Source organism: Coenobita brevimanus, chromosome 99 (assembly GCF_032717465.1).
Source record: "Coenobita brevimanus isolate Jiangsu-jjx chromosome 99, ASM3271746v2, whole genome shotgun sequence".
In the NCBI taxonomy this organism is placed as follows: domain Eukaryota; kingdom Metazoa; phylum Arthropoda; class Malacostraca; order Decapoda; family Coenobitidae; genus Coenobita; species Coenobita brevimanus.
Genome location: NC_137052.1, coordinates 1,711,456 through 1,737,500, shown reverse-complemented (window position 1 = coordinate 1,737,500; position 26,045 = coordinate 1,711,456). Strand labels below are relative to the sequence as shown.

The 26,045-nt window shown below is 43.6% G+C and overlaps 1 protein-coding gene across 1 annotated transcript in view; it reads left to right on the top strand.

The window, feature by feature from the left end:
- Nucleotides 1–26,045, top strand: part of LOC145414358 (discoidin domain-containing receptor 2-like) — a 49,495-nt gene that overhangs the window by 2,795 nt on the left and 20,655 nt on the right. The window contains exons 2-4 of the mRNA XM_080283891.1: nt 4,021–4,252; nt 7,511–7,658; nt 9,093–9,272. Of these exons, the coding sequence (XP_080140017.1) occupies nt 4,021–4,252; nt 7,511–7,658; nt 9,093–9,272 (560 nt within the window). The remainder of the gene's footprint in view (nt 1–4,020; nt 4,253–7,510; nt 7,659–9,092; nt 9,273–26,045) is intronic.

The window sequence follows — 26,045 nt, the reverse complement described above, 5'->3', positions numbered from 1 at the left end:
TGTGTGAGGTGAGTGAATGATTAAGGTGAGTATGTAAGGTGAGGTGGGAGAGTTTGTGAGTTAGTACGAGAGAGAGAGAGAGAGAGAGAGAGAGAGAGAGAGAGAGAGACTTTACCTGTGTGATTGACGCTTAATTGGCTTTATTGATTGTCCAGGTGATTTAAAGGGATATAAAAGGTGACGCCCGAATAAATCACGGGAAGAGTGGCCTGACGCTGCCTCCTGTGAGTGGGCGATGGGTGGTAATGGGTGACTGAGGGGAGTTATGGGTGGGTGAATGATGGGTGGGGAGGAGTAGGTGGGTGAATGGGAGGTAACGGGGTGAATGAATGGGGAGAATAAATATATAGATTTTATGGGCAGTGTTAAGTGGTTTGGTGAGAGAGAGAGAATGGTTAATGGTCTTCCACTTCACTCCACCCCACCCCTCCACCCGCCCACCCACTCCACTCATATGCCACCCTGTCACATTTCTCTCTCTCTCTCTCTCTCTCTCCTCCATCCCACTTCACTCCTCACCATCCTCCACCCTGGCCTCATCCACCTAGCCATCACTCCACTCAATTGCCACTCCACTCCTCTCACTCTTCCACCCCACTCCACCCACTCTTCTACCCCACTCCACCCACTCTTCCACCCCACTCCACCCACTATTCTACCCCCTCCACCCACTCTTCCACTCAGTTGCCACTCCACTCCACTCTTCCATCCCACTCCACCCACTCTTCCACCTCACTCCACCCACTTTCACCCACTTCCACCGCACTCCATCCACTCTTCCACCTCACTCCACCCACTCTTCCACCCCACCCCACTCCACCCACTCTTCCACCCCACTCAATCATGACCCAAGTTGACAGTAATTTGACCAACCCTACCAAACGCACCCTAATTAGTCTCACCCGCAATTAACCTGAGAGAATTACAGGGGTCATTAGCAACACCCAAAGAGCCACCTAATTATACCAGGTGTACGTAAATTACCTGGTATAATCGCACCTGTAAGCTAGGTATAATTGCTAGGGAAATTATCATGAATTAAGTCGAAGTGCTAGATTTTTATTATAATTTTTAAAGATTATAGATATGTATAATTCTCTTTAATAATAGGGATAATTCATTTAGAGGTTCGTTTAGTATAATTTGGCTTTGAATTATCGTGTGAATAATTTTTTTTCGTAGTCGAAGTGCAAGTTGCTTTTTAATTATCACTTCAAAATTATTAAAAAAAAAGAATATGCATCATTCAGAGGGAGTCAGTTAAGTGGATGTAATATATATACATGTAAGTGTTTGAAAATTATTGTTCGGAAATTATTGCACGGAAATTATTGCATGAAAATTATTGTTTGGAAATTATTGCTTGGAAATCATTGTTCGGAAATTATAGCTGGGAAATTATTACCTGGAAATTATTGCTCTTAAATTATTGTATGGAAATCATCGTTCGGAAATTATTACTAGGAAATTACCGGAATAATTGCATTAATACTGGTAGTGAAAAATAATGGAGTATTGATTTGTAAGTAGATGTAGATAGATACAGTAGATAGATAGAGATAGGTAGGTAGATTGATAGATAGATTAATAGGTAGATAAGTAGGTAGGTAGATAGATTTGTATTTTTTTTTATTTCATGAGATGTAACTATAATCTGTTCACTCTGACTCGGCCTATAATTGCCACCTCTCCATCTTGAATGCTGAGTTACAAAAGATCAGCACTAAAATTTGCCATACGCAGCATCCTGTGCGGGGTGGCCTTGGGGAAAATAACCTCTTTGTTCGTAGTAACGTACACACACACACACACACACACACACACACACACACACACAGTTCTTTCCTCTCTCTCTCTCTCCCCAAATTACGTACACCAGGCAGGCAGTATTGAACACTAATATATGGAAACGAACGAAAAAAAAAGATGCATATTATCAGTATTGAATTTGTCTTTGGAGGAGTGTCAAAATTCTTCGACTTTTTCATAACGTTGCAAAAACATAAGGACTAACTTCTAACCGCGAGTGTACTGTGTTATTAGAGAGAGAGAGAGAGAGAGAGAGAGAGAGAGAGAGAAATGGCGATAGATAGAGAATTGGGAAGTAAAAGACGAGAGAGAGAGAGAGAGAGAGACGGTAGTTAGATAGATAGAGAATTGGGAAAAGTAAGAAAGAGAGAGAGAGAATGGCGATAGTTAAGAGTTGAGTAAAGTAAAAGACGAGAGAGAGAGAGAGAGGAAATACTTGGGTGTGAGTAATTGCATGATAGGGTGGCGTATAAATGGAGTGTGATTCAGGACATTAGAGAGAGAGAGAGAAGGGGGGGGGGTAAGGAAGGGAATAGAATAGTGAGAAGGGGAGGTGGAGAGAGAGAGGAGCTGAGATGGTAGAGTGTGCATGAGAAAAGAGAGGGAAGAGGGAGGAGTAGGGTGAGTGGGAGGAAAGGAGAGGGGTAGGAGGGGGGGAAGGTGGGAATAGATGAAGGCACTAAAAGGGTAAGTGGGAGGGGGGAGGGGAGAGAGGGAGGGGGGCAGCTGTCACTCCTTACCTCGTTAGTGGAGTGACAAGGATCAGTCACTGGCGGGGGGGAGGGGGGGAGGAAAAAACGAGAGAGAGAGAGAGAGACCACAGACCTCCCTCCCCTCCCCATGCAGACCAAATCATACCACAGACCATTCCAGACCTCACAGACCCTCCTCCCTGTCACTCCCTCTGCTCAGAGTTCACCCTGCCTCACCCTTAATGACTTCACTCTGCCTCACCCTTAATGACTTCACCCTGCCTCACTCTGCTTCACCCTTAATGACTTCACCCTGCCTCACTCTGCCTCACCCTTAATGACTTCACCTTGCCTCACTCTGCTTCACCCTTAATGACTTCTCCCTGCCTCACCCTTAATGACTTCATCCTGCCTCACTCTGCCTCACCCTTAATGACTTCACCCTGCCTCACTCTGCTTCACCCTTAATGACTTCACCCTGCCTCACTCTGCCTCACCCTTAATGACTTCACCCTGCCTCACTCTGCCTCACCCTTAATGACTTCACCCTGCCTCACTCTGCTTCACCCTTAATGACTTCACCCTGCCTCACTCTGCTTCACCCTTAATGACTTCACCCTGCCTCATTCTTCTTAACTTCACCTTTACTCACTCATCTCACCCTGCCTTACGTTGCCTCACTCATACTGACTTTTAACCCGTCTCACTCTGTCTCACCTTTTTTCACGCTGCCTCACCCTTGCTGGCTTAAACCTGCCTCACTCTTCCTGGCTTTAACCTGCCTCGTCTTCACCCTGCCTCACTCTACTTCACTCCAGTAACTTCACCCTGCTTCACCTTACCCCACTCTTCTTCGTTGCTATATTGCTCTACCTCACTCTGCCACATTCTGCTTCACCCTGCCTCTCCCTGCCTCACCCTGCCTTTGCCTCTCCCTGCCTCATTCCGCCCTCTGCCTCTCTGCCTCATTAGGAATCGCTTTGGCTTAATATTGTGCCAAGTCTAGCCATAATCCCATCCAGCCTAACCCATCCCACCCTGCCTAACCCATCCCTCCCTGCCTCACCCATTCCACCCTGCCCGATCCCTCCCACTGCCTCACCCATCCCACCCTGCTTAACCCACCCCATCCTGCCTTACCCATCCCACCCTGCCCCACCCATCCCACCCTGCTTAACCCACCCCATCCTGCCTTACCCATCCCACCCTGCCTAACCCATCCCTCCGTTTCACCCATCCCACCCTGCCTGACCCCTCCCACTGTCTCACCCATCCCACCTTGCCTCAGCCATCCCACACTTCCTTTCCTTACCCACCCCACCCTGCCTCACCCATCCCACCCAGTCCTGGAGCTCCTATGTCCCCATGCATTTAACGCTAATGTTCCTCTGTTCTTAAATTCACAAGCTCAGTACCCGTTCCCATCCCTAGGCTCTATTATGTCCCTATTATATCCCTATTTTCATGTCATGCTCCTCTGTTCATAAAGCCAGAAGCTCACTACCCTCTCTCTCGCCAGGGCACACGTGGAGCTGGGCGGTGGAGCTTGGTGTCCTAGAGAGATGGTATTTCAAGAGGGCGATCAGTACCTTGAAGTCAACCTGGGAGCCCTGCACGTGGTGACGAAGGTGGAGGTGCAGGGGCGGTTCGGGAATGGCCAGGGGAAGGAATATGCAAGGAAGTACAAGCTGCAAGTGTGGCGACCCGGCTTGCAGCACTGGGCAACGTACACGGACGGAAGAGGCCATCAGGTAGGGAAACGTGAGATGAGTTTGGACCATGGCTGGGGAAAAAGTTTGTGTGTGTTGTGCGAGGTGAGGTGCATAGTGATGGATCCATGTAGACACGCTAATACATACATACCCAAATACATACATACGCATATACATACATAACATACATATATACACATACATACATACGTTAATACATAAAACACACACACAAACACACACACACACACACACACACACACACACACACACACACACACACACACCAGAGAGAGAGAACACACAGAGGCACACTCATAAGTTCATCCATGTACACATAACTACACACGCACAGGTTCATCCATGTACACACACAAACGCACACCTACATGGATGCACACACACAAACAGTCACATATCCTAAAGTTTCTAACACAAACACATTCAGCACAAAACTATCCACTCAGCAACCCGTAGCAAAGTGAGAGAGAGAGAGAGAGAGAGAGAGAGAGGGAGGGAGGGAGTACATATATATCAAGTATATGTACCGGAGGTGATGCTTGGTGTGTGTGTGTGTGTATAATGTGTGTGTGTTTGTGTGTGTGTGTGTGGAGAGAAAAAGAGAGAGAGAGGAAAAGATAGATTTTGTTGAGGAAGAGAAAGGCTCAGCTCTCACGCCACTCTCCCATAAGCACAGCTGAGAGAGAGTCAGGTAGTTATGGGGAGAAGGTAGGCAATGGGGAATGAAAGGGGAGAATAGTAAAGAAAGGAGAGGTGAGGAAGACATGGATAGATGGGGAGAAGGTAGGTAAGGAGGGAGAGAAGAATAGATAGAGGGGAGAGTAAGGAGGTAAGAGGAAAGGTAAGGGAGGAAACAGAGGAACGAAAGGTGGGGAGAAAGGAAGAGGGGGAGAGGAGGTAAGAAGGGAGAGAGGAGAAGAGAAGGAGAGGAAAGAGGAAAGGTATGGAGGAAACAGAGGAACGAAATATGGGGAGAGGGGAAAGAAAGAGGGGGAGAGGAGGTAAGAAAGGGGGAGAGTAGAGGGAGGAGAGGGGGAGGGAAAAAATGAAAGAGAAGAAAGATAGAGAGAGGAAGGGGATAGAGGGGGGAAGAGGAGAAGAAATATAGGGGAGATGGTGAGAAAGAAGGTAAGGGGCGGGGAGGGAAAATGGAAGGGGGGAGAAGAGAGGGGAGGTAAATGAGAGACAAGAGTAGGGAAAGATGCAGGGAGTGAGGGGAGGGGTGAGAAGAGAGAGTAAAGAGTATGAGTGAAGAGAGGAAGGAGAGAGGGAAAGATCAGAGGAAAGGAGACGAGAGAGGGGAGGTGAAAGAGATGGGGAGGAGAGAGGAGAGGAAGAGAGAGTAGTAAGAAGAGGGAAGGAAGGGAGGAAAGGAGAGGAGAGAGAGTGAGGGGTAGCATAGATGGAGGGAGAGGAAATAGAGAAGAGAGGTGAAAGGAAAGGCAGGGGAAGAACGCGAGAGAGAGAGAGAGAGAGAGAGAGAGAGAGAGAGAGAGAGAGGCTCCCCCACACAAAGCATCTCCCCACACAGATGAATAATCAATTTATGGTCCACCGTCTGAGTGTTTGGGGAGAGAGAGAGAGAGAGGGAGGGAGGGAGGATAGAGATCGAGAAGGGAGAGAGGGAGATAGAGAGGAGGCAGAATTGGAAATGGAGAGAGAGAGAGAGAGAAACTACAAGAAAGATGGAAGAAAGGAAGGGAGAGTCAAGGGTGAGAAGGTTAAGGGAGGGAGAAGGAAAAATGGGGAGGAGAAAAAGAAGGAAGATTGAGAGAGGGAGAATGAAATGGAGGGGAAGGCTGAGAGAGAGAGAGAGAGAGGATGGGAAGCTTAAGATAGATAAGAGAACTATTAAGCAGATTTGAGAGAGAGAGAGAGAGAGAGAGAGAGAGAGAGAGTATAAGGACGGCATTGAGAGTGAACTGGGATAAAAATGGCCTTTATGAGCAGGGGGAGAGGAGGAGAGAGTGAATGTGAGAGGAGGGGAGGGGGAGGAGCGAGGAAGAGAGAGTGGAGGCAAAGGAAAGGAGGGAGGAAGGAAAAGTAGTTAGGGAAGAGAGAGAGAGAGAGAGATTGGAGTTTGGAAAGGAAGGAGTGAAAGAAGAGGTAGAATGTGAAAGTGGATGAGAGGTAACAGAGAGAGAGAGAGAGAGAGAGAGAGGTGAGTATTGGAAGCGATGTGGTAGTGTGTATTGTAGGAATATTGTTTCTCCAATACTGTTCCCATTTCCAGTATCCTCCTCCTGCTCTCTCTCTCTCTCTCTCTCTCTCTCTCTCTCTCTCTCTTTCACACATACACACACTTCATATCTGGCCTGTGTATACCTTCGTGTGCACAGTGAATGAGTGTATGCGTGTATAAGTGTATGAGATTGACCTGACAGCGCTTATACATTGAATAATGAATAGTATCAAAGCATTCATTTTGGCCTTACCCTCTGTTCTGTGTGTATGTTGTGTGTGTGTGTGTGTGTGTGTGTGTGTGTGTGTGTGTGTGTGTGTGTGTGTGTGTGTGTGACAGATACATGTGTACAGTATGAATGAGTTTGTATTTTGTTTTATATGTGTGTATGTTTGTACGTGTTTATATGGAATGTGAATGGTAGTATGAGAACGTGTGTATATATGTAAGTATGTGTATGTATGTTTGTGTGTATATTTGTGCGGGAGTGTCTGTATGAGTATGCATGTATGTGTGTACGTACTTGTATGCTTAGTTGTTTATTTATTTATTATTTGTTTTTTTACCTTGGTCTTTACCTGTCCCACACTTTATTAACTTATTTACCTTGCTATTTACCTGCCTCACTTATTTACCTTGCTGTTTACCTGCCCCACACTTTATTCACTTTTACCTTGCCATTTACGTGTCTCGCACTTTATTCACTTATTTACCTTGCTGTTTACCTGCCTCACACTTTATTCGCTTATTTACCTTGCTATTTACCTGCCCCACACTTTATTTACCTATTTACCTTGCCATTTACCTGTCCCACACTTTATTCACTTATTTACCTTGCTATTTACCTGCCTCACACTTTATTCGCTTATTTACCTTGCTATTTACCTGCCTCACACTTTATTCACTTATTTACCTTGCCATTTACCTGCCTCACACTCTATTTACTTATTTACCTTGCCATTTACCTGCCTCACACTTTATTCGCTTATTTACCTTGCTATTTACCTGTCCCGCGCTTGATTTACCTATTTACCTTGCCATCTACCTGCCCCACACTTTATTTACTTACCTTGCTATTTATCTGCCCCACACAGCTCCTTGAAGGTAACAGCAACACCTACCTGGCCCAAACGTCTCAGCTGTCGCCCCCCGTCGTCGCCTCCCGTGTGAGGTTCTTGCCGTATAGCGACTACCCCCGCACCGTGTGTATGAGGGTTGAGCTGTATGGGTGCAGGTATACAGGTGAGTCAGGTGTGGAGGAGTGTACAGGTGTGTCAGGTGTGGAGGAGTGTACAGGTGTGTCGGGTGTGGATGATTGTACTTGTCTTCTCGCTCTCTGACTTTTCTCTTCTTGTTTTTCTCTCTCTCTCTCTTTCTCTCTCTCTCTCTGTCATTATCATACTCCTAACTTGGCCCAAAATCTCAATCTTGAATACCGAGTTATAACAAGAGATTAGAATATGATGCTACTCATGAAGAAGTGCTGTGGAAAGGATGTGGAGCCATAGTATTGTCTCTTTAATCACCTAAATAATTTCCCTTATTAAACACAAGAGCCTTACTAGTTTTATTAAGTTTACCTAGCGATAATTTTTACATTTTCGGTGCATTTCTTTGTATATTTTTCTTTATTTCAAATCTATATAAGTTTTGTTAGTTTTTTTGCATCTACCAGTTTAGTATTTTTAATTATTTTTCTTTGCAGTATACTCACTTGTAGTCTCTTTTTTTTTTTTTTCATTTTGTATTTTTATCTCAAGCCCACTCATGCAATATTACTCTCATTAACAGTCACCTCATCCTATTTAACATCCACGTAAACCCTAATATAACACTCACACAGGCTCTAGTCCCCAACCCCCCACGCCACCCATCCCTCTCTTTCTGCCTAATCCCCCTCATACCTGATCCTGTCACCTGATATTCATGCACGTATATATTAGTCTCCCCCCCCCCACCCACATACTTTATATCCCTCTTACATTATCATCCATTTGCCACCCACCCGTCAGCCCTCCCCCCACCCCTCTCCTCCCGCAACCTTCTTTTTCTTATCTCTTCTCCTTGTCTCCCAGTTTATCTCCCCCTCTTCATATTCCTTCTCCTCTTCATCCCCGTCTTCTTATTCCTTCTCCTCTTCATCCCCGTCTTCTTATTCCTTCTCCTCTTCATCCCCGTCTTCTTATTCCTTCTCCTCTTCATCCCCGTCTTCTTATTCCTTCTCCTCTTCATCCCCGTCTTCTTATTCCTTCTCCTCTTCATCCTCGTCTTCTTATTCCTTCTCCTCTTCATCCTCGTCTTCTTATTCCTTCTCCTCTTCCTCCCCCTCTTCTTATTCCTTCTCCTCTTCCTCCTTCGTCATATTTAAACTTTTCTCTTCTCATCCCCGAAGCCTAACTTAGCCTCGCATAGCATAGCATAGCCCATCCCACCCCTCCCCACCTCAGCCTAACCTAACCCAATCCAACCTAACCTAACCCAACCCAAGCAAACCAAACACAACCCACTCTGATCTGGCCAACCCAACCCAGCCCACCCAAACAGTCTCACCCAACCTCATCTAATCTAAGCCCCTCTCTCCCTAGACGGCCTCATAGCGTACCCAACCCAGCCAGCCCAACCCACCCAAACAGTCTAACCCAACCCCATCTAATCTAAGCCCCTCTCTTCCCCCAGACGGCCTCATAGCGTACTCCATGCCTGACGGGGACGCTCGTGGGGGGGACTATAACCTTCGTGACCTGACCTACGACGGACGGCGCCTCGGTGGTCGGCTCTCAGGTGGTCTCGGGCAGCTGACAGATGGCGAGACGGGGCACACCAACTTCCGGGTTGACGCGCTGGGCCAAGGACGAGGTGAGTACTGAAAGATGTGGGGTTTCAGGATGGATTTCAGAGCTTTAGGGAGTCAGGGAAGTTGTTTCAAGGGGATTACTGAAAGATTTGCGGCTTCAGGGTGGATTTCAGAGCTTTAGGGAGTCAGGGAAATTGTTTTAAGGGGATTACTGAAAGATTTGCGGCTTCAGGGTGGATTTAAGAGCTTTAGGGAGTCAGGGAAATTGTTTTATGGGGATTACTGAAAGATTTGCGGCTTCAGGGTGGATTTCAGAGCTTTAGGGAGTCAGGGAAATTGTTTTAAGGGGATTACTGAAAGATTTGCTGCTTCAGGGTGGATTTCAGGGCTTTAGGGAATCAGAGGATTTGTTTTAAGGGGATTATTGAAAGATTTTGGTCTTCAGGGTGGGTTTTAGGGCTTTAGGGAATCACAGGATTTAAGGGGATTATTGAAAGATTTTGGTCTTCAGGGTGGATTTTAGGACTTTAGGGAATCAGAGGAGTTGTTTTAAGGGATAAGGTAAGTACTGAAGTTTCATGATGTTTACCCTCTGTCATATTTTTCCCTTGCTCTCTAGACCCTAATTAACGCCATCCTTAGGTGGGAAATGAGATATAGGTGATGATTGATGATGATGGTGGTGGTGGTGGTGGTGGTGATTATGCTAATTGATGATGATAATTGGTCGATGATTGATGGTGGTGGTGGTGGTGATTGAGGATGATGATGATGAGTGATTGTTGAGGATGATGATATGGTTGGTGATAATTGACTGATGATGAGGATGACGACGACGACGATGATGGTGGTGGTGGTGGTGATTGAGGATGATGGTGATGATAATGACGTTGATGATGATGATGGTGGTTGATGGAGTTCATTTAAGGGTTTTGAGAAAAATTTTTAATGGATAGGAAGAGTTGCAGAGTGAGTGTGAGAATTGGACACACTGGAAAGAAAAAAAGTGCAAGTTGTGAAAAGTATGAAGTGTGAAATAGACTGTGTGTGTGTGTGTAAGTATGAAATAGACTGTGTGTGTGTGTGTGTGTGTAAGTATGAAATAGACTGTGTGTGTGTGTGTAAGCATGAAATAGACTGTGTGTGTGTGTGTGTGTGTGTGTAAGCATGAAATAGACTGTGTGTGTGTGTGTGTAAGTATGAAATAGACTGTGTGTGTGTGTGTGTAAGCATGAAATAGACTGTGTGTGTGTAAGTATGAAATAGACTGTGTGTGTGTGTAAGTATGAAATAGACTGTGTGTGTGTGTGTGTAAGTATGAAATAGACTATGTGTGTGTGTGTAAGCATGAAATAGACTGTGTGTGTGTAAGTATGAAATAGACTGTGTGTGTTTGTAAGTATGAAATAGACTGTGTGTGTGTGTGTGTAAGTATGAAATAGACTGTGTGTGTGTGTGTGTAAGTATGAAATAGACTGTGTGTGTGTGTAAGTATGAAATAGACTGTGTGTGTGTGTAAGTATGAAATAGACTGTGTGTGTGTGTGTATGAAATAGACTGTGTGTGTGTAAGTATGAAATAGACTGTGTGTGTGTGTAAGTATGAAATAGACTGTGTGTGTGTGTGTGTAAGTATGAAATAGACTGTGTGTGTGTGTGTAAGTATGAAATAGACTGTGTGTGTGTGTGTAAGTATGAAATAGACTATGTGTGTGTGTGTGTAAGCATGAAATAGACTGTGTGTGTGTGTGTAAGCATGAAATAGACTGTGTGTGTGTGTGAGCATGAAATAGACTATGTGTGTGTGTGTAAGCATGAAATAGACTGTGTGTGTGTGTAAGTATGAAATAGACTGTGTGTGTGTGTAAGTATGAAATAGACTGTGTGTGTGTGTGTGTGTGTGTGTGTGTGTGTGTGTAAGTATGAAATAGACTGTGTGTGTGTGTGTGTGTGTGTGGTTTTAAGAAGATTTAGGGAGAAGGAAAGGGAAGTACTGGGGAAGCCGAGAGAGAAATATGGATGGGGCTGATGATGTTTGGGGAATTATGCAGGGGGAATTGGGGATTAATATGGTGGTTGGGGAAATTTGGGGGATGTTTTGGGGGGGTATGGGAATAACTGCCTTTTTTCCCCGTTCAAAGTTCCATAGTTTTTGACACGAAGGATTTTAGTGACGCAGTTTTAGGGATTAGTGACGCGTTTTAGGGATTAGTGACACGTTTTAGGGATTAGTGACGCCGTTTTAGGGAAAATAGTGACGCTGTTTTAGGGATTCTGGTGACGCTGTTTTAGGGAATATAGTGACGCTGTTTTAGGGAACAGTGACGCAGTTTTAGGGAATAGTGACGCTGTTTTAGGGATTATAGTGACGCTGTTTTAGGGAATAGTGACGCCGTTTTAGGGATTCTGGTGACGCTGTTTTAGGGATTAGTGACGCTGTTTTAGGGATTTTCGTGACGCTGTTTTATTGCATTTTAGTGACGCTGTTTTAAGGATTCTGGTGACGTTTTAGGGATTATAGCGACGCTGTTTTAGGGATTTAGTGGCGTTTTTTTAGGGATTAGTGACGCTGTTTTAGGGATTCTGTTGATGCAGTTTTAGGGATTCTGGTGATGCAGTTTTAGGGATTCTGGTGATGCAGTTTTAGGGATTCTGGTGACGCTGCGTGATTCTTAGTTGTGGGATTTTAAGTAATGGAGTGAGGATGAGCGATATAGAGGAATTGGTGTTTGTGGTTTTCTTTTTCATATGACTTTTTTCCATTTTTTCTTTATATTTTTTTTAGGGGGGGATTGGCTGTCTTCAAATTGTAGATGGACGAGTGAAGTGTGTAATTTTCTCTCTCTCTCTCTCTCTCTCTCTCTCTCTCTCTCTCTCTCTCTCTCTCTCAGGGGTTTTTAGAGAGAATATCAAACGAAAGTATGAGGAAGAGAGACACATACCTCTTTTCGCGTAGGAGAGAGAGAGAGAGAGAGAGAGAGAGAGAGAGAGAGAGAGAGAGAGAGCCTTGTGTGGGTGTAATGATCTCTGATTTAGGGATGGAGGGGTCACAGTAGAGAGAGTCAGGGGTCAAAGGTCAACGCTGGGAAAATTAAAGAGAGAGGATGTGAGAGAGTGAGAATTTGTGAGAGGAGGAAAAAATGAGAAAGAGAAAGAAATGATATGTAGAAAAAAAATGAGAAAGAGAAATATATAGTGAAGACGAACGAAGAAAAAATATATATAATGAATAGGAACGAAGAAATGTGAGAAAGAAAAATAATACATAGTGAGAAAATGAAGACAAAAGAGAGTTTATAGTGAAAATGAACGAAGAAATGTGAGAAGGAAATGAAAAAAGGAAATGATGTGGATTGAAAGAAAAAAAGAGCGAATAGATGTGAAAAAAAAAATATCCTGGAAAATGAGCGAAGAAAAGTGAGACAGAAACGAAAGAGAGAAATGTAGTGGAGAAAAAGGTGAAGAAATATGGGAAAGAAATTAAAGTGTAAAGAAAGATCGAACAGTTTTGAGAAAGGGAATGAATTTATTGAACAAATGGAATGTGAGAAAGTGAGTGACAATGTGTGAGAAAGGAAGAAAAATTGTGAGAAAGAGAAGTGAGATATATTGAAAAATGATGAAGAATTTTGAGAAAGTTGAAATTACTGGACATGGGGAGTGTGAGCGAGTGAGTGATAATTTGTGAAAAGAAAGAAAAATTGTGAGAGAAAGAGAAAGATAATAAAGTGAGAGAAGGCGAAATTGTGTGTGTGTGTGTGTGTGTGAGAGAGAGAGAGAGAGAGAGAGAGAGAGAGAGAGAGAGAATATATGAAAAAGAAAAATTGTGGGAGAAAGAGTAATGAGAGGTAATAAAGAGTGAAGATTTGAGAGAGAAAGAGAGAGAGAGAGTTTATGAGAAAGGAGGAAACGATGGATGAGTGATATTTCGGGAAAGAGGGAAATTTTAAAGGAAAGGAGGAATGAACTACAGAGATAGGAAAAAAAAAATGATCAAGGGAGTGTGTGTGTGTGTGAGAGAGAGAGAGAGAGAGGTGGGGGGATTTATGGGAAAAAGATGGGAAAAAAAAATCTATCTATTACCAGACGCCTTATTCCCGTTTGGGGTGGCCACAAACGAATCGCCTCCAAGTCGCCCTGTCCCCCGCCATTTCACTGCCCTGCTCCCAGCTCACACACCCCTCTCTCATATACCTCTCCATCCCATCCCTCCATCTCATCCTCGGCCTCCCCCTCCCTCTTCCCCCCTCCACCTCACATACACTCTCTTCGTCAGTCTTTAAATCGGTAAAAATAAATCGCATGAAGGCCTGCATTGAGACATCTGGCAAAAATTTATTCCTTAATTATAAACTCAAATAAAGAGATAAATGAAATGAATAATTCTCTCACTAAAAATAAATCGCATGTCATCCTGCACTCCGACCTCTGGCAGAAATTTACTCCTTTTTTCATTAAAGAAGGAACCCAAGGCTAGGGGGCCGCATAATTGTTCTCTCCAAGAAAAACGGTAACAACAACTTTCAGCTCATCAGAGTAAGAAAATAAATTAAAAAAAAATCGCTAAACTGACTCCTATGACTAAAAAAATAAAGATAAATGAAATAAATAAATGAATAAAAATAAATGAGGTACAGTAATAGATGAATAAATGAAAATAAGGATGAATGAAATCGATAAATAAACGATAAATGAAATAGATAAATAGATAAATGAAGTAGGTAAAGAAATAAAATGGAGAAAAGTTAATTAGATAAATAAAGATAAATGAAATAGATAAATAAAAAGTAAAGATAAATGAAATAAGTAAATAAAATATAGATAATGAAATAAAAAAATAGAAAATAAAGATAAAAATAGATAAATGAAAAAATCAAATACAGATAATGAAATAAAAAATAAATAAAATAAAGAGAAATGAAATAGACAAAACGTAAAGATAAATGAAATAGATAAATAAATAAATAAAATATAGATAAATGAAATAGATAAATAAAAAGTAAAGATAAATGAAGTAGATAAATAAATAAATAAAATATAGATAAATGAAATAGACAAAACGTAAAGATAAATGAATTAGATAAATAAATAAATAAAATATAGATAAATGAAATAGATAAATAAAAAGTAAAGATAAATGAAGTAGATAAATAAATAAATAAAATAGATAAATGAAATAGATAACTAAAAAGTAAAGATAAATGAAATAGATAAATAAATAAATAAAATATAGATAAATGAAATAGATAAATAAAAAGTAAAGATAAATGAAATAGGTAAATAAAAAGTAAAGATAAATGAAGTAGATAAATAAATAAATACTGAAATAAATGAATAAATACAATAAAGATAAATGAAATAAAACGGATGACAGGCTCCTACAACCCACGCAGGTGAATTAAATCGTGTGGCGATAAACTAGAGATGTCCCGACCGTGAGAGGGGCAGAAAGCTAAGAAACTGTAATAAATAAAGTAGAATCAATAAATAAACGAATAATACTAGAATTAATAAATGAAACGAATAAATAAATAAAATAAAATAGATAAAGCAAATTAATTAAATAAAGGACAATAAATGAAACGAATAAATAAAGTAGAATAAAGAAAAATAAAACGAATAGAGAAATGATTAAATAGAATAAGGTAAAGAAATGAATAAAGTAGAAAGAATATATGAAACGAATCAGTAAATAAATAAGAAAGTAAATGGAACTTATAAATAAATAAAACATGAATATATGAAGTAAAGTAAAATAAATAAAGAAAAACAAATAAATATAATAAGAATAAAACCAACTAAAATAAATATAAGAATGTAACGAATGAAATAATAGAATAAGACAAGAATAAAAAAATAGGATAAATAAAGTAGAATCAGACTAGAATAAATGAAATAAATAAGAATCCCAGTAAATGAGTAAATGAATAAAGCAAAATAAAATATAAAGTAGAATAAATAAACCAGAATAAAAACCTATAAAACTAGAATAAATATCTATCTATCTATCTATTGCCAGACGCCTCAATCCCGTTTGGGGTGGCCACAAACAAATCTCCTCCAAGTCGCCCTGTCCCCCGCCATTTCACTCCCCTGCTCCCAACTCACACCCCCCTCTCTCATATACCTCTCCACCCCATCTCTCCATCTCATCCTCGGCCTCCCCCTCCCTCTTTCCCCCTCCACCTCACTCACATACACTCTCTTCGTCAGTCTTTCACCCTCCATCCTCTCCACATGGCCAAACCACCTCAGTGTGTTCCTCATAATAAATATATAAGCCTTTAATAAACCAAAAGAAAAATAAATGAATAAAAGTATAATAAATCAATAAAATAGAAATAAAGTAGAATAAATAAAATAAAAAATAAACTAGAATAAAATAAAAAATAAAACAAACAAATAAACTAAAAATCAATAAAACTGGAATAAAGAGATAAGAAATAAAGTAATGAAATAAATAAGGAATGCGTTTTTAAAATTATCTTTGTATACTCGGCCCTTTCATAAATTTATTCTCAGTGCTTATAAACTCACTAGATAAAAACAAGCGAAGAAAAAAACAAAACAAATAAAGAACAAGATGAAAGACGAATGAAAACACACACACACACACACACACACACACACACACACACACACACACACGCAGCAGTACCAAGACATGTTAACCCCCGTAAAGCAGAGAGAGAGAGAGAGGGAAGAGGAGAGGAGAGGAGGGGAAGGGTGAGGAGAAAAGAAATAAACGAGGAGGGGGAGGAGAAAAGAAGATAAAAGAGAGAGAGAGAGAGAGAGAGAGAGAGAGAGAGAGAGAGAGAGAATATGTGTGGGTCACGCCTCACTGATCACAGTATGAGGGTCCACCTGTGCCATGACCTCTCTCTCTCTCTCTCTCTCTCTCTCTCTCTCACTATCGGGAACTATTTCAAACTTTCTGACAATTTTTTTTTTTTTTTTTTTAATGTTTTGTAAGTTTTGGTCTTTAATAAAAGTTTTACAAACGTGGATGCCATTTTCTGACAGTAGGCCTATATTGGTTTTAGTTACCGGTACTGACCAAAATGGAGAAAGTGAGGACAGTGAGCATTATTTTTTATATGTATTCCAACAGCTATATTGTAGCTGTGGAGGTTTCGGGAGTCAAGACACCTGCGCTGTGTTGCTCACCAACAAACCTGTGGTTTGGATATTTGTCCCATCTCGCCCCAGAATAACTTCCGAAATCCACACTGTCAAAGCGAAGGAAAAATACACCTTACCACTGTCCACCCAACTGACCCAAATTCAATGGCAGTTTTGGCGAATATCCTTTTACATTCAGAGGTGGATACATTGAGGCACCTGTTGCAGCATGAATCTCAGTTTCAGTCCGGATGACGGGTTTGCACCTTCTCGCACCGAGGGCCTCACGGGTGCTGTGTTGTTTCTGAAATGCACATTGTGTCAGGAGGAGTAGGCTCAGTCAGGTGTGTTGGCAGTGTGGCTAATATTTTATTGGCTAGTACTTGGCCACCTGTCACAAGGAGGGAGATGCCGCTGCTGATGTCACAAATTGAATGGTTCCCCTTCTTCTTGTCGGTGGTTATAATATCAAAAGTAAGCTGTTCAGAAGGAATTTCTTCATGGTTCCATCCAGTAAGTATAAGGTCATGGAGGTGCTGGTGGAGCAACTGGCCACCCTCTGAGTAGCTCAGATGGATTGTCATCAGTGGCGGGACTTGTGTTACTTTCCAAAGATTGGATGGCCAGAACAGTTTCTGTAACTGCAGGAGGGACATCGAGATCTGCCACTTGAGTAGAGTTTGCAGTGTTATCAGAGATACTTTGATCCACCGGGTTTGTTCAGTTTAGTAAGACATTAAAGTGTTTTGCATCTCTTTCTAGGATTGCTTGCTTGCCTTTCAGGAGCTGTCCTTTGGCTGATCGAATAGGAGTTGTATTTTGTTTGGTTGCCACATAGATGGTTTTTATGGATTTGTAGAAACCATGTTGGTCATTAATATCAGCCAGTCTTTGCAGCTGTTTTGCTTACTCAGTCCACCAGTTGTTCTCCATGTCGTGCAGTTTTCTCTGGGTTTCACTTCTGTGATTCTGGAATTTAGTTTTTAGGGTTAAGGAGCTAAGATGAGCCAACCAGTTGTTATGTGCTCTGTTTTTCAATGCATGAAGGTCATATATGCCCTCAGCATGTTCATCAAACTGGTCTTTATGGTGGCCAGTGGAGAAGCCTGGAGTTTCTTCTTCAGTGCTTTGGAACAATGTCGTAATGTTTAGCCAATCCACATCAAGGTCTACTGCATTATATTTTAGCTTTGGTTGGTTGCTCCTTTTTGCACCAAGGGCCTCATGTGATCTTTATTGCCTGACAGATACAAGGGAAGTGCCACAGGCAGAACTGTGACATTCATCATCTTGCCAAGCATCTGACAATGTCAACTGGGAACTTTTAACAAATGCTCTGTCAAAATTTGGAGTTCCAAACAAATTTCGTACCATCCTGAAGAGCCTGCAAGACGACACGAATGCTTGTGTGTCCACAAGTGGGAGCAAATCCCAACCCTTCAAAATGGACGTGGGAGTGAAGCAAGGATGTGTCCTGGCTCCTGTTATTTTTATTATCAGTCTACCTGCAGTTGCTCTTTTATGTCACCAACAAATGAACCCTTTTTTTTTTTTTTTTTTTTTTTTTTTTTTTTTTTTTTTTAAATGCAAGGAAGGAATCAAAGGCCAAGAACTCGCAAACCGTTCCTCCCAAGAAAACAAACAAAACAATACAACGAAGAGCCGAATTCAAGATCCATTCATTTCGAGATGCCTGGACACACTGTTTGAAAGCTTGGAGATCATAGGAAATAGGAAATGCAGACAGAGGGAAACAGTTCCAGAGTTGACCTGTTGCAAAAATGAAGGAGTGGGAGTAACAGTTAACTCTTGCATTAGAGAGTTGGACAGAAAAGGGATGAGAGTTTGTTGCTAGATGGGTGCTATGCTCCCATTGTAGAGGTGGAGGGATGCAAGCAGGCAGTTCAGAGGAGCAGTTACCATTGAAGTAGCAATAGAAAACAGATAATGATGCAACAGTGCGGCGAAGAGACAGAGGTTGAAGGGAGCCAGTAAGAGGAGGAGAGTTAATGAGGTGAAAAGCCTTTGACTCGACCTTGTTGAGAAGAGCTGTATGTGCGAAATCTCCCCACTCGAGAACTGTATTCTACACTTGGGCGAATAAAACCTATGTATAAAGTCAACAACTGTGCAGAGGTGAAGAAGATACGGAGTCAGCTTAACACACCTAATCTGTTGGAAGTATATTTTACAAGTGATGTGATACGATCTTTCCAAGATAAATCCCAAGAGAATGGAACTCCAAGTATGTTTAAGAATGATGCTGGATATTATTAAACATTAGTTCGTACTCCTGTGGAAGAATTTGTTGGGTTGATAGGTGTAATAATTGAGTCTTTGATGCATTAAAAACAACAAGATTACTTTTACCCCAGTCAGAGGTACTAGCCAAGTCAAACATTAGGTGTGCCATAGCGTCATCCCTTGTTTGTTGAAGTAAATGCTGAGATGGACGTTGGGAGAACCGAATGGAAAGGAGAAGGGTGGAATCATCAGCGTGTGAGTGGATGTGGTTAGACGTACAGCATAGAAGGTCATGGATAAATAAAAGGAATAAAAATCCATTTCCATCTAGATGGTAACTTATTTAATCTCAGATGTCTGCATGCACAATGCTGAAGTAGCTCATTTCCTAGAGCTGCAGTACGCTGATGACTGCTGTCTTTGCACATACCCCAGAAGCCCTCCAACCAGGTCTCACCATTGTCCCCAATGTATACCATGCAGTGGGGCTTTGAATAAATGTCAGTATATATTAACAAAAATAATGTCTCAGAGAAACAACCCAGCAGAGCCTCATGCATTTCAGATAAATGACAGAAATGTAAAACAGGTGGAGAATTTTACCTACCTTGGACGTGTGCTTACAGATGAACACTAGAAAGCACCAGAGAGCGCAGTGCTGTTGCTGTTAAAAAGGAACCGGATCTGGATCCGTGGAGATATTGTGTGGAATACGTAAGATGTGGATCCGCCCCAAAATTTAATCAATTATTCCTTGACCTATGGCTCACCCCTCCACAAAATTTTATTGAAAATCATTGAAAAGTTTTGGAGATATTGTGTGGGATACATAAGGTCTGGATCCGCCCCCAAATTTAATCAGTTCTTTCTTGGCCCATGACCCACCCTTCCACGAAATTAATTGAAATTCATTGTAAACTTTTGGAGTTATCGTGTGGACAAACAAACAGACAAACACAAGTGAATACATAACTTCCTTCAACTTCATTGGCAGAGGTAATAACAGTGATACAGAAGTCCTTGCACAAATCAGCCACGCCTCAGCCTCTTTTGGACATGTCAGATCCAGAGTCTTTGAAAACACCAACGTGAGAATTGAAACAATGGCATCAGTATATTATACAGCAGTATGCCTTTCCACCCTCTTATACGGTACTGAATCCTTGACTACTTACCAGCATCACATAAAACAGGTTGAGTCGTTTCACATCTGATGCTTACAGTGCATCTTAGGACTCACATTTGAGGATAAAGTTCCTCACTCACATATTCTTCAGCAGGTATAGTCAGCCAGCTTAGAAACCATGCTGGCTAAAGAAATAGCCTAGATGTGTCGGACACGTGATCCGCATGCCTGAGCACCGCCTCCTTTCCCAGGTTCTGTGTGGCCAACTGTCTGCAACACACCACAGCCAACGGGAACAGACGAAGAGATATAAAGTTCATATAAGGACAACACTGAAGACATGCAACATCATACCAAAAAATCTTGAAACCGATGCTGCAGACAGAAAACAACAGTGAGCAGTCTGTAGCAAAGAAACCGTTCCTCTCAAAGCATTTTGGATCCTGGCCGGAGAAGAGCGTACACAGCGGAGGCACAATCAAAATAGAGTTCTCCCAGCAATCCCTGACTTGACATGCCAACTGTGTGGCAAAGTTTGCAGATCCAGGATTGGTTTGTACAGTGAGACAAGTTATTGGCAAAGACAGTGAGAAACACACCAGTACTGTCAATATAGCAGGAATTGTCTCCCGTTTTAGAAGGAAAGCTTTAAGAAAGTAAAGTGTGTTAAGTAACGCAAGAGCTTTGTTATGACGTTTACTGAACTGGGAAGGAATGTGTAGTGTGTGTGTGCATGTGTGTCAAAGATGTAGGCGGTAGATGATACAGGAAAACAAAATAAGGAGGATGTGTATGATTATGTCTGTATTTATCTTCTAAATATTGATGATGATAGGAATGATGGAAATGATTTAAAATAGTAGTAGTGGAAGTAACATAATGAGTAGTGATACAAAGATTAAAAGAGTAATGAGTAGGAAAAAAAAAGGATTTGGAGCGTCAAAAAATTGACCGCGAAGAGTGAGAAGCGCGTTATAAGTGAGGCCGTATGGCAGGGAAGTGGCGTCATAAACTAGGCCGTATGGCAGGGAAGTGGCGTTGTAAACTTCGCTGTATGGCAGGGAATTGGCGTTGTAAACTTCGCTGTATGGCAGGGAATTGGCGTTGTAAACTTCGCTGTATGGCAGGGAATTGGCGTTGTAAACTTGGCTGTATGGCAGGGAATTGGTGTTGTAAACAAGGCCGTATGGCAGGGAAGTGGCGTTGTAAACTTCGCTGTATGGCAGGGAATTGGCGTTGTAAACTTCGCTGTATGGCAGGGAATTGGCGTTGTAAACTTCGCTGTATGGCAGGGAAGTGGCGTTGTAAACAAGGCCGTATGGCAGGGAAGTGGCGTTGTAAACTTCGCTGTATGGCAGGGAATTGGCGTTGTAAACTTCGCTGTATGGCAGGGAATTGGCGTTGTAAACTTCGCTGTATGGCAGGGAATTGGTGTTGTAAACTTCGCTGTATGGCAGGGAATTGGCGTTTATAACTTCGCTGTATGGCAGGGAATTGGCGTTTATAACTTCGCTGTATGGCAGGGAATTGGCGTTTATAACTTCGCTGTATGGCAGGGAATTGGCGTTTATAACTTCGCTGTATGGCAGGGAATTGGCGTTTATAACTTCGCTGTATGGCAGGGAATTGGCGTTTATAACTTCGCTGTATGGCAGGGAATTGGCGTTGTTAACTTCGCTGTATGGCAGGGAATTGGCGTTTATAACTTCGCTGTATGGCAGGGAATTGGCGTTTATAACTTCGCTGTATGGCAGGGAATTGGCGTTGTAAACTTCGCTGTATGGCAGGGAATTGGCGTTTATAACTTCGCTGTATGGCAGGGAATTGGCGTTTATAACTTCGCTGTATGGCAGGGAATTGGCGTTTATAACTTCGCTGTATGGCAGGGAATTGGCGTTTATAACTTCGCTGTATGGCAGGGAATTGGCGTTTATAACTTCGCTGTATGGCAGGGAATTGGCGTTTATAACTTCGCTGTATGGCAGGGAATTGGCGTTTATAACTTCGCTGTATGGCAGGGAATTGGCGTTTATAACTTCGCTGTATGGCAGGGAATTGGCGTTTATAACTTCGCTGTATGGCAGGGAATTGGCGTTTATAACTTCGCTGTATGGCAGGGAATTGGCGTTTATAACTTCGCTGTATGGCAGGGAATTGGCGTTTATAACTTCGCTGTATGGCAGGGAATTGGCGTTTATAACTTCGCTGTATGGCAGGGAATTGGCGTTGTAAACTTCGCTGTATGGCAGGGAATTGGCGTTGTAAACTTCGCTGTATGGCAGGGAATTGGCGTTGTAAACTTCGCTGTATGGCAGGGAAGTGGTGTTGTAAACTTGGCTGTATGGCAGGGAAGTGGCGTTGTAAACTTGGCTGTATGGCAGGGAAGTGGCATCAGAGGGCAGGGTGGAAGGGCCAGTGATGGGATGTGTGCACAAGTGGGTACCACCACGTGAAGGCATCCGTCCAGCACCGTTGGGACAGGTGAGAGTGGTAGTGTGGCACAGCATCCAGTGAGGCCAGACGGTACACAGTTCCTGAGCTACATCATCAACAAGTGAAGGGCTCGTCTGCTGCAGGTGTCCCTCCATAATGGGGTACACCTGCTGCAGGTGTCCCTCCATAATGGGGTACACCTGCTGCAGGTGTCCCTCCATAATGGGGTACACCTGCTGCAGGTGTCCCTCCATAATGGGGTACACCTGCTGCAGGTGTCCCTCCATTATGGGGTACACCTGCTGCAGGTGTCCCTCCATAATGGGGTACACCTGCTGCAGGTGTCCCTCCATAATGGGGTACACCTGCTGCAGGTGTCCCTCCATAATGGGGTACGCCTGCAGCAGGGTACTGCCATAATGGAGTTGGCCCGGTGCAGTTGTTGATGACTTAGCTCAGGAACTGTGTACCGTCTGGCCTCAGTGGATGTTGTACCACGCTGCCTCTCTCACCAGTCCCGCCAGTGCTGGATTGGGATGCTTTTTCACAGTGAACGTGATGTTGGTGGAGCGGCTACGCCCAGTCGTGCACGTGTCCCAGCAGCCCGTAGGAGTGGAGGCAAAAGAAGTCAGCAGATCACTGCACAAAACTTTGAGACGTTATTTAGGCGGAGGCAGTTCACTGTCTTTTATGGCGGCGTTTAAAGATTAAGGCATATAATATCACAGCGACTACTGTGACGAATTGCACAGTAATCGCCGTGAATAGTGACATGGACCCAATGCCATCTGTCATGTATTGCCAGCAGTCAGTCAGCCAAGACATCACATGACCTTTGTTTTCCTCCATACGTGCTTTTTCCTCCTCCTGTCGTCTCCCCTTTTCCTATCTCTCTTCCTCCTTCTCAATAAGTCTATCCAGGATATCCTTTTGCTTATTGAGTGCTTGTGCCAATTCTTCCACCCTTCCCTCCAGCTTGGAGAGCTTCTGGTCCAGCCCCTCCTCCTGTTTTACCATCTGGCCATTTAGTTTTTCCATCTGGCCAGCCAGGTGGAAGAGCTTCTGGTCCACCCCCTCCTCCTGTTTTACCATCAGGCCATTTACTTTTTCCATCTGGCCAGCCAGCTGGGAGAGCTTCTGGTCCAGCCCCTCCTCCTGTTTTACCATCTGGCCATTTATTTTTACCAACTGTCCAGCCAGGTGGAAGAGCATCTCGTCCATCCCTTCCTCTTGTTGTACCAGCTGGCCATTTATTTTTACCATCTGTCCAGCCAGGTGGGACAACTTCTGGTCCAGCCCCTCCTGCTGTTCTGCCAAGATGTTATTTAGCTTTTCCATCTGTTGCTCGAAGAGGAAGAGCTTTTGGTTTTGTCTTTCCTCCTGTCCTACGAACAGACCATTTAGTTTTTCCATTTGTCTTTCCAAGAGGAAGAGCTTTTGGACCTGTTCCTCTTCTTGTTTTACCAAGAGACCATTTAGTTTTTCCATTTGTCTCTCCAGGAAGAGGAACTTCTAGTCCTGTTCCTCCTCCCGGTTTTCGAAAATATTGCTTAGTTTTTCCGTCAGTCCCTCCAGGAAGAACTGCTAGTCCTTTTCCTGGTCCTGTTTCATCAACTCATGTCCTAGTTGTCTCATCCCGGTTTGCTTTTGCTGCTCCACATACCGGGGATGCTCCACCAGCCTCTCCACTAACTCTTCTTCAGAATCCTCTGACTCATCTTCACTGTCATCAGACTCAGACTCATCAGTTTCATACAAGTCTGAGTCACCATTTGGCCCTTCCCCATGCTTCTCTGTTCCTGTGTCTGAATTTTGCTCTTCCATTTCTTTCAGTAATTCATTTTTGATTTCGCTCAGTTCTAGTAAGTCATTTCCCAATTCATTTGTTTCCCTTTCTATTTGTGTCTCTACAATGTCACGATCGACTTCCAACTTGGCTAACTCCTTCAGCACTTCGTTTTCGTCTTTATTCATGAACTGAGGAAGATCTTTTGTATCCTCCTCCTCCTCTTCTTCTTCTTCCTCCTCCTCCTCCACTTCCTCCTCCTCCTCCTCCTCCTCTTCCTCATTCTCCTCATCTTCTTCCTCCTCCTCCTCCTCTTCCTCATTCTCCTCATCTTCTTCCTCCTCCTCCTGAGACACATCGTAAGAGTTAGTATTTTCTTGAACTCTTTCCAAACTGTTCAAAACCTCAATCTGTTCTTGTTCAATAATTTTTCGTTCCTCTTCCAGGGATAACATTTGCTCTTTTAGTTCACTTTGAATTTCCGTAAGTAATTCTTTTTCTTCCTCGATACCGGGGTTGTTTTCTTTTTCGTTTTCATCCAAAAATTGTTGTGCTTTATCTATTTGATCCATCAGCGACGCCTCCTGGTCTATCACGCGTCCTCTTTCCTCACCCAGAGCCACAACCTAACTTAACAGTACCTGTGTCTCACTCCTGTCCTCGTCCTCGTTTTCCTTGACAAGGTCTCCCACATCCTCGGCCTCGTCCTCCTTGACGAGGTCCCTGACATCCTCGGCCTCGTCCTCCTTGACGAGGTTCCCCAGATCCTCGTCCTCGTCCTCGTTGACCCTGTGACCCAGCTGTTTGTCCTCGGGCGTCCAGGCCACGTGGAAGTGTTTTTCGAGGGTCAGAGCGAGATCGTTGTCGGCGAGGACATGGGGGTAGAGGCCGGTGCCCAGTAGCCAGCTGCGGCAAACGGCTTTGGCCTCTGGGGTGAGTGGGGGGTGACCTGTGAGGGCTCTGGCCTCGAGGTGGGAGGGGGCGTGGGGGTGGAGGTGGGACGACCCACACACAGCAGCGACCTCGAGCCGCAGTGCACCCAAGGCGTCCCTCATGTCCCTGACCCTGGCCGTCTCCCGCCTGGCCCGCCGCCCCTCCACCCGCAGAGAGGAATATGCCGAGAGGGGCACCAGCGGGGGCGGCGGCCCCTCACCCCCCACCAGCGAGGGCGACAGGGCCTCACCCCCCACCAGCAGGGGCGACAGGGCCTCACCCCCCACCAGCGAGGGCGACAAGGTCTCACCCCCCACCAGCGAGGGCGACAGGGCCTCACCCCCCACCAGCGTGGGGGGCAGCGACCCCAGCGCCGTCGCCAGCGCGGCCGCCGTCACCGCCGCCAGCAGCGCCAGGGCGTGTGTGGGATGCATTATTTTTCTTGTTTTGGTTTTGTTGAAATATTTACGTAAGAACTTGAAGATTTATGATAATGTGATGAAAAAGTGTGTTTAATAGCAGGAAAATGGGTCAATGGGGATGATGACGCCTGACTTGTATCATCATCATCATCATCATCATCATCATCATCATGTAGACCCGTTTTCTCCCCCCTAAACACATCATCATCATCATCACAACAGATACCTCTTTCTCCCTCTGCCCCCAAAACATCACATCATCATCATCATCATCATCATCATCATCATCCAGGCTTCTCTCCATGTAAAATTGTAATGAAAAAATCACTACAGAAGAGAGACGATTTACCCCATAAAAACTACGTTACTGTAGCCATGATAATAATAATAATAATAATAATAATAATAACAACTTCCGACCGAGGCGCTAACAAAAGGAAATTAACTCCTTGTAAAGAGGTGTGTACACAAAAACACCCATAAAACAAAACAAAGACAAATATACCTTCATGTGAGAGAGAGAAAAAAGACAAGTGTGCTGCCACCTTATGTGGAGTGGTGGTCATTGTTTGTGGATGGGTGGAGCGAGGACTAGGTGAGGTGGAGGAGGATGGGTGTGGTGGGGGAGATGGTAGGAAGGTGGAGGGTTGGAGCAGAAGGGGGGTGGGTGTCGAGGAGAGAAGATGGGAGTGGAGATGGAGGGTATAGGGGATGGAAGGAAGGGTGGAAGTAGGGGATGGAGCCTGGGTGAGGTGGAGAAGGTAATGGGG